This window comes from Ammospiza nelsoni, chromosome 9 (genome assembly GCF_027579445.1).
Source record: "Ammospiza nelsoni isolate bAmmNel1 chromosome 9, bAmmNel1.pri, whole genome shotgun sequence".
NCBI classification, from domain to species: Eukaryota; Metazoa; Chordata; class Aves; order Passeriformes; family Passerellidae; genus Ammospiza; species Ammospiza nelsoni.
In genome coordinates this window covers 5,962,468-5,970,839 of record NC_080641.1, presented here as the reverse complement: position 1 = coordinate 5,970,839, position 8,372 = coordinate 5,962,468, and the positions used below count along the sequence as shown (strand labels likewise).

At 54.0% G+C, this 8,372-nt stretch overlaps 1 protein-coding gene across 1 annotated transcript; it reads left to right on the top strand.

Moving 5' to 3' along the window:
* Window positions 1-2,052: 2,052 nt before the first annotated feature.
* On the top strand, window positions 2,053-3,386 carry TMEM121 (transmembrane protein 121). Its single transcript, XM_059478460.1, has one exon. The coding sequence runs from the start codon at window positions 2,053-2,055 to the stop codon at window positions 2,989-2,991; it is 939 nt and encodes a 312-aa protein (XP_059334443.1). The 3' UTR covers window positions 2,992-3,386.
* Window positions 3,387-8,372: the final 4,986 nt, after the last annotated feature.

Genomic DNA, 8,372 nt, shown 5'->3' with positions numbered 1-8,372 from the left:
GGCAAGTGGGGCTGCAGGGACTGCCTTGCCTGGGAAGCACCATGCAGCATTTCTCATGAATTCCCACCACATCTTTTCGGTTTCTTTCTGAGCAATTTCTGCTTGAGAAATTATTTTAACGTGCCAGTTTTCCTTGCTGGCAGACTCAGAAGAGCATCCCGAGGGTCCTGGCTGGAGCAGCAGCCTTAAGTCCCTTGCTAACGTTTGCTGAGCACCACATCCTTTGTAAACCAGGGCACAGGTACGTGCATCCCTCCTGTCCACCTACTCAGGCACAAGGCAGGGCTGGCTCTGACTCATCTGGCTTCCCACTTTCTCTTCTTTGTTCTTCTTGTCTCCCTGAAGCAGGAAAGGATCCAGCTCTTATTTAAATGAGGCCCTATAAACATAAGCAGCTGCAAAGTAGGGCAGGTTTTTAATGGCTTACACCTCCTTGAGCTTGGCTTCTTCCCTTCAGCCTCTGTGGCTGTGATCAGGGTCTGTCTCCACGTGAGCAGTTCGGTGACATTTTTGCATGCACTGGGACCTACCTGTTCATTTCTGGGAGTGCATTCCCTGCACAGAAAAGATTAACAAATCAATTAGGCAAGCACAGCATGACGAGGAGGAGCTGTGTGCACGAGCAGCTGAACGAGTTCAGAAAGGTGCTGGGACATCATGACAGCCTGGGGACAGCTTTGCCCTGCCCCCCATGTGCCAGCCCTGACCTCACCCCTGCTCGAGGAAGGATATGCCCCACTAAATTCCTGAGAGCTTCTCAGGAACTGGTAGAATCTTATGGCTGTAGTTAAGCAGAACTGTCCAGGCTGGGACCTGTGCAGCAACTTGTGGGTCTGTGTTCCTGCCGGAGCAGGGATGCCTGGAGCTGGGAATGCTGTGAACCTGTGGGTCCCCACCAGGTGTGTGGTTTTGTGCTGGTGCTGCTGGAACAGCAGAAGCACACAGGGCGTGAGCTTGCTAAGGAATTCTGGATAGGCAGTGCCCGTGGAAGGGCAGCAGGCTGTGATCCCTGCAGGACAGCCTGTGCTGTGTGTGCTCAGTGAAAAGCTGTTCTGCACCCTCACACACAGGCCGGCATGTGTGTGTGCTCAGTGAAAAGCTGTTCTGCACCCTCACACACAGCCCATGCTCTGTTAGTGCCCAGTGAAAAGCTGTTCTGCACCCTCACACACAGGCCGGGGTGTGTTTGTGCCCAGTGAAAAGCTGTTCTGCACCCTCACACACAGCTGGTGCTGTGTCTGGGCTCAGTGAAAAGCTGTTCTGCACCCTCACACACAGGCTGGGGTGTGGTGGGTGCCTCATGGTGGGATGGCGCCTGGCGGGAGCCGGCTCACACCGTGGTGTGCTGGAGCTGTGGGGGGTGTCACTGCCACCATCCATGGTCAGCTCTCAGAGGGAGCCTAACGCTCGCTCTTTGCTGTCTTTTGCAGGAATGGAGGGATGCGGGTACAGCTGGGAGCAGCAGGACACCAGCACAGCCCTGCGGTGATAGGCCTGGAGGTGATTGCCTGTGAGGACACAGCAGGAGGCCCCCAGAGCCCGGAGGAAGGTGGGATCTCACTGGGAGCAGGGAGAGCTCCCCCTCTGCCCCGTCACCTGCCGTGTTTCCAGGGATCTACACCAGGATTTGGAGCCTGGAGGCGTCTTAGTGCCATAGGACTGCTGGAGAGCCTGACAGCGATGGGGGACCCGCCAGCGAGGAGGGCCATTCCTCCAGGAGGCCCCGCACAGCCGTGAGCCCTGGCTGCTGGCGGCGGAGGGTGCCTGGGGCTGGGCTGCTCAGCCAGCCCTGGGCTGGGGGCAGAGGCACGGTGCCTGCAGGGCACGGCCCCTGAGGGGCGAAGGGCTGCCGTGGGCGCTGCAGGGGCAGCCCCGAGCCCCGGGACGGTGGGGCTGCCAGCCGAGCCTCTGCTCCTGCAGGCGCCTCTCCCGGGGGCGGCGGCGGGGGACAGGGCGGCGCTGGGCCCCTGGGCCGGCCGCGGATGCGCCCCCGCGCCGCGCCGGCGGGAGCGCTCCCCTAGCGCCGAGGGCCGCAGGGCCGCCCGCCTCGCCATGGTGCTGCCGCCGCCCGACCGGCGCCACGTCTGCCTCACCACCATCGTCATCATGACCAGCATGGCCTTCATGGACGCCTACCTGGTGGAGCAGAACCAGGGGCCCCGCAAGATCGGCGTCTGCATCATCGTGCTGGTGGGGGACATCTGCTTCCTCATTGTGCTGCGCTACGTGGCCGTGTGGGTGGGCGCAGAGGTGAAGACGGCCAAGCGGGGCTACGCCATGATCCTGTGGTTCCTCTACATCTTCGTGCTGGAGATCAAGCTCTATTTCATCTTTCAGAATTACAAAGCGGACAAGAAGAACCTGGAGACGGTGGCCAGGAAAGCTCTGACCCTGCTGCTCTCCATCTGTGTGCCGGGGCTCTACCTGGTGCTGGTGGCCTTGGACAGCATGGAGTACATACGGACCTTTCGGAAGAAAGAGGACCTGCGGGGACGCCTCTTCTGGGTGGCCCTCGACCTGCTGGATATCTTGGACATCCAGGCCAACCTGTGGGAGCCACACAGGACCGGCCTGCCCATCTGGGCAGAGGGGCTCATGTTCTTCTACTGCTACATACTCCTCCTGATCCTGCCTTGCGTGTCCCTCAGTGAGATCAGCATGCAAGGGGAGCACATTGCCCCGCAAAAAATGATGCTCTACCCCGTCCTCAGCCTGGTCACCATCAACATCGTCACCATCTTCATCCGGGCCATCAACATGATCTTGTTCCAGGACAGCAGGGTCTCCACCATCTTTATCGGCAAGAACATCATCGCCATCGCCACCAAGGCGTGCACCTTCCTGGAGTACAAGCGGCAGGTGAAGGAGTTCCCGCAGAACGCCATCGCCCTGGAGCTCCAGCAGAACTCCCTCTCGCACAACCAGACCCTGCACAGCGCACAGGGCATCCCCCACGAGCCGTCGCCCACCAGCGAGATCCTGGACACATGAGGGTGCCCCGGGCCGGCGGTGGTTCAGACGGCCCCGTGCCGAGCGGAAGGGGGATGCCGCTGCTTTCCTGCTGCCCGCTGCAAGCACGACAGACAAATCCCAGCAGTGAGGGTTCTTCTGGGCACAGGAACACCAACAGCGTTCCAATTGAGCTATGGAGTGTCCTCTAGACGTCTTCATCTCAGGTACAACCCTAGGAGTCCTCCAGACAAACCAAATGGACTTGCGAAGGACCTGAACCAGCTGACCCTCTCTCCCCCTCCTGCCACCGTCTCCCCTCCCGAGCAAAGACTGCTAAGGTTGCAATGTCCCTTTTTACTCCCCGAGCACCTCACCTTTACTCCAAGCCTGGATCGAAGATTTTGTTACTGGAGACCTTTTTACGGGGTGGGGACAAGGGCATAGGGGTGTGGACTGGGGGGAGGGTGGGGCGTTTCAAGCAGTAAACCCTGTGATCGTAGATGTCTCTTATCTCCGATGGTTGTGTTTACAGTTTCCTATTTATGCCGGCTCCGGGGGCTCTCAGGCTGCCCTGGGGGCAGTGTCCTCCAGGTGGGTGAGCAGGGAGCCCTGCCGTGGGGAGCGGGGCTGGGGCTGGCGTGGCTGCCCTGGCCCGGGCTGAGGAGGGCTGAGCCTCCACCAGCACCCTGCACCAGATCTGCCAGGAGCAATATCTGACGGGCTAGAGCTAATCTAATGCTGGTGTTTTATGTATTTCATTCACTCCAAACGTCTCAGCACAATATTTCTCTTTTTAGAAGGGTCCCTCTCTCTCTCTCTCTCTCCCTGCCATGGAGAGCCTCCCTGCCTGCAGCAGCCCGAGCAGCCTCCCCAGCCCCAGCACTGCTGCTGGCAGGCAGGGTCACCCAGGAGGGATGTGGAACAAGGATGGCGAGGATGCATTTCACTCTGCCAGCAAGCATTTATAAAGAAGGCTGCTTTCCACAGCTACTATATTTTTAAAATAAATATTAAAAAAGGAAAAAAAAAAAAAAAAAAAAAAAAGAAGAACAAAAAACCCAACCAAACCCCAGAACAGAGCTGGGAAGAATGTGCTGTCCCAGGCAGGTGGCTGGGCTGGGGGATGAGCTGGGCTGGGGTCTCCTCTGCAGGTGGGTGGTGCTGAGGGGCTCAGCCAGGGGCAGCAGGGTGGGAGGTGAGGGCCAGCCAAACAATAAAAGCCCCATGAGAGCAATGGCTTCTGGTGGTCTCTTTTGTGCCAGCATGGGGAGGGTGGGGCTCAGCTCTCACACAGCCCAGATCACTTGTCTCTGCTTCTGTCCACCTCCCCTGGACTGCCAAGTGCTGTCCTGAGGTTCTGTGCCCTGCACTCACTGAGCAGTGGTCCCAGAAAGGAAAGGAATCATTTCTCCAGCTGCAGTGCTGCTTCAGGGCTAGGGGCATCTCAGCTGCCTGACCCTGGGGGAGGCACAAGGAGACAAGCAGAAAACCTGCATCTCAAACACGTTGAAATGGGATATTTTTGCTTTTTCTAAACAAAATGTTGCATTTTGAGGAGATGGAATAAAATGCCTGGTGCTGTTTACATTTCTCTCCCACATTTTCCCCTGGCTCTGCTTACTGAGTTTGACCTAAATCCACAAATCATTTCAGTTTCCATCTTCTCAGCCCATCACAATCTGTCCAAAACACTTCAACCATCCCTGATCCAGACTTCCAATTTTAGGACCAGGCAATTGCAGTCTTGCTTGGCCACCCTGTCACCCAGGGATAACTCTAATGTTAATTAAATCCACTGAGAAATAAAACAGTGTCTTTGCCAACAAAAGTGAGTTTGCAACAGATTCAGCCAATTGGAAAAGTTTCTTCCCCCTTTCCCTCAGGAAACATGAGAGGAAGTGGGCAGGTGATTTAAAAGGTATTAGCAGAAATTAATGAAATTGCTAAATTATTGTGGAATACCTGTGGAATTACATATTACATCTCTGCTGGTTCCTTTAAAATACATGTGATTAGCATCAGTGCAATTAACTCCCAAGTATCTAATAACATTCTGCTGCTCTTTTAGGTAATTAATTTATGAGCCTTTGTTTTATAGTTCTTCCCCAGAACTGAGCAGAGGAAAACCTTCAGGGAAATCTCTGGCATGGTGCTGCGAACCCTGGAGGCTGGGACGTGCCAGCTGAGGCAGTGCTGGCGCCAGACTGAGCCCTGATGCAGAGATCTTTTATCAGGGGATAAAATCAGTGCTGTGATGGGTTACTCTGATGGGTTGGGTGTATTTTTGTTCTGTTTCTCCCCTACAGCTAGCCCTGCATCCTTGCCCTATACTGAAATACATTCATATTCCCTTGAGCCTGAGCTGTTGCTAAGATTGCTTGGGGATGTCTGGCTGTGCTCCCTGAAGGCAGCCTGCATGGGAATGGAATATTGCTTTATCCTCCTGCTCCCATAACTGCCAAGAAGGTTTAGGAGTCCCCACAAATTTTTTTTGAGGTTGCAAGACCCTGCTTTCTACTGCTGACATGAGGTTTTTTTTTGTGGGGTGTCCATGTGGAAGGGCTGCATTAGGAGCAGAGGTCCTAGAGGTGATGGTCGCCTGGGATGCACCACATCATTCCCAAAAAGTCACAGGTGCTCGAAGCCCACTCTGGTGAAGGGAGAGAGAAGAGGCTTTTCCCATTTTCTGCTGGTCAACATCCCCAAGGCTCAGCAGCACAGCAACACCTTTCTCTTCAGAGCCATCTTGAAGCAGGAATGACAAGCTGGCCCCTCCTCAGCAGCTGCCAGAGGGGAGCAGGGAGGGCTGAGCTGGCTGTAAAGCAGAGAGCCAGGGCAGCCAGCAGAGCCCCTGGGGCATGGAGACAGCCCAGGAATGGCAGCACTGCAGCTGCTCTGCCTGCTCAGGGTGCCTGTTCCCCAAATCCAGCCCTGCCAGCACAGACAGGACTCCCAGGAGCTACAGAACCAGCAGGAGGGTTGGCACAGTGGCTGGGCAGGGTGGCTGGTTCCCAGCCTGGCTGGTTGTTAGAGGAAGGTGATATTTTGCTGTGGGCAATGAGAACTAAAGGAAACAATTAACACTAAATAGGCTGGAACCGAGCAATTTTTCAGCTTTCCACTGAGAAGAAAAAGAGCTCCTTTGTGAACAGTGAAATCCTCCTGGCAAGCTGTAGGATCCCACCTGATGAAGCAAAAGCTGCATCATTACACTGCAGAAGGGATCCCAGTGGAAAACCCACAGGGGTGGTGTCCCTTGCTGCCCTCAGAACCAGGCCACCAGCACAAGGCAGCCATGCCCTTGGCAGGGGAGGCTGGGGGTGCTTTGGGGACAAGGCTGGTGCTGTCCTACCTATTACCAACCCACTGGTCAGTGCTGAGGCTACTCCTCCTTCCAAGTGACAACCTCTAGAGGAGTCATGTCCACCCTGTAGCTTGCATCAGTCATGGCACCCTCTGGAAATACAAAACCTGAGCCCCTGCACCTTTCTGTCAGGCTGGTCCCAAGGGTCAGCAAACTGGCCAGTCCTGCACAGGCACAGAGGAGCTGATATCACTGCTGGCCAGTGGCAAAGGGCTGGGCCAAACCCACTCACGTCCCAGGCATTGTGGCACTGCAAAGCAGGAGCCCCAAGTGGAGCAAAGCAGTCCATGCAGGCTGTTAGAATGCATCTAGCCCAGACAAGCCCAGCTGGGTCCTGTCCCCCTGTGCCAAACTTGGGCAGAGTGACAGCAAAGGGCTTGGACTGCTGCATGCCTGACCCTGCCTGTGGGAAGAGCCCAGAGCCAGCTCCTGTGGTACCCGCAGTTCCTGATTGCTGCCCTGGCTGCCCCACAGGTTTGTACCCTCCTGGAGCTCACGTGCAGCCCATGGCAGCCCAAGCCTTTGCTGCTGCACTCACCTGTGTGCTGGGGGGTGCTGAGAGGGGCTCCAGCTTGTAGCTTTTCTTTGCCAAGGTCCTGGCAGCTCTCACACGTCCTGCTTGTCCTCACCTCCTTTTGCCAGGTGAAGATCTCTGCTGCTGCAGCCTCTGTGCAAGGCTGGTGGAGGGTTCAGTCACTGAGCTGAAAGTGCCCCATGGTTCTGCTGCAGATTCTCCATGTGAGCACGGCTCTGGTGACTTTGCAGGGCCCAAAAGGGCTTGGGAGGATTTGGGAGAAGAAATCCACCCACCAGGGCCATGCAGCATGAGGATGGACTCTCTGCAGTGCCACCCGGTGCAGCTCCATGCGCTGTCACCTGGAACCATACATAAATAAGGATTTTTTTTTCCTTTGGATCAGTCTGGATTAATTTGATGAGCAGAGACAGACTGAACTTTCATGCAATAACTGTTTTCTTCCCTCCTGCCCCAGATTTGCTTCCCTTTTTTAGCTCAGGCCAATGCTGCAATAGAAAACATAGGGCAGGTGTCGAGAGCACCTTGACAGCAATCCCCTAAATTCTCCTAAACTCCTCCTGCCCAGGAGCTGTGGCAAAAGTTTGAGTTTCACACCAATTCAATCCTAACTGAATGCCCTGAATTCTTCAGTTGTGTCTGGTTTTTAGGTCTGGCATCCTTGAAGAACAATATCCATTTAAATTGCTGATTTGGGCTTGCTCATTTAATTTCATCTTAATAAAGATTTTATGTGGTTTTGACATATTCAGTGTCTCGAGTGTATTGACACGGCAGCCTGAAGAAGCATTATGACCATAATGGCTCAAAAAGCATTAAAAAGACCCTGGCAAGGTTTATTGATTGCCTTCTTTTACAGCTGCTTGAAGACAAAGACCAGTCATAGGGAAGAGCGAGTACTGTGCTCTGATTTTTTGTGTGCTTCCCGATGTTACAACAAAAGGCAGTTGCAAACAAATGTTTGCAAGCTCTTCATCAGGACATGGGAAAGCAGCAGTCCTGTTGCTGGGATGTTGTCAGGAGGGCAATTTTAAAGGAAAAATCCTGCAGATAGCAGGAAGGTCACCTCCAAGGAAGGGAAGTCAAAGTGTAAATAAATAAGTAAGTGATGAAGATGCTGTTAGGAAAATTAACCCACAAACACCAGAGGTTTATGTCCAAAAATGAAACAGAGGAGAGTCCTTTTACTTTATTCCAATAAAGGGAGAGGCCATGGGGCATCCCTTGGGATCTGTCAGATTTTTGGAGGACACAGCCTCCTTTTTATCCCAATTTCCCAGCCACATTTCCCTTCTCTCTTTCCCTATTTCTGGGGTACATGAGAGGTTCAGACTCCCCAGAACACCTGATACCAGAGATTTCCCTCTAATGTATAACCCTCCCTTTTAACTGTTAATTCTTACAGAATTCAGGGGTTTTTCTTCCCCATTCTTTTTTTCATCTTTCAATGTCTAATTTCATTTATCAGCAAACCTAAATTTTTTTTGTAAAAGCAAATATCTTTTTCCATTCATCAATCAG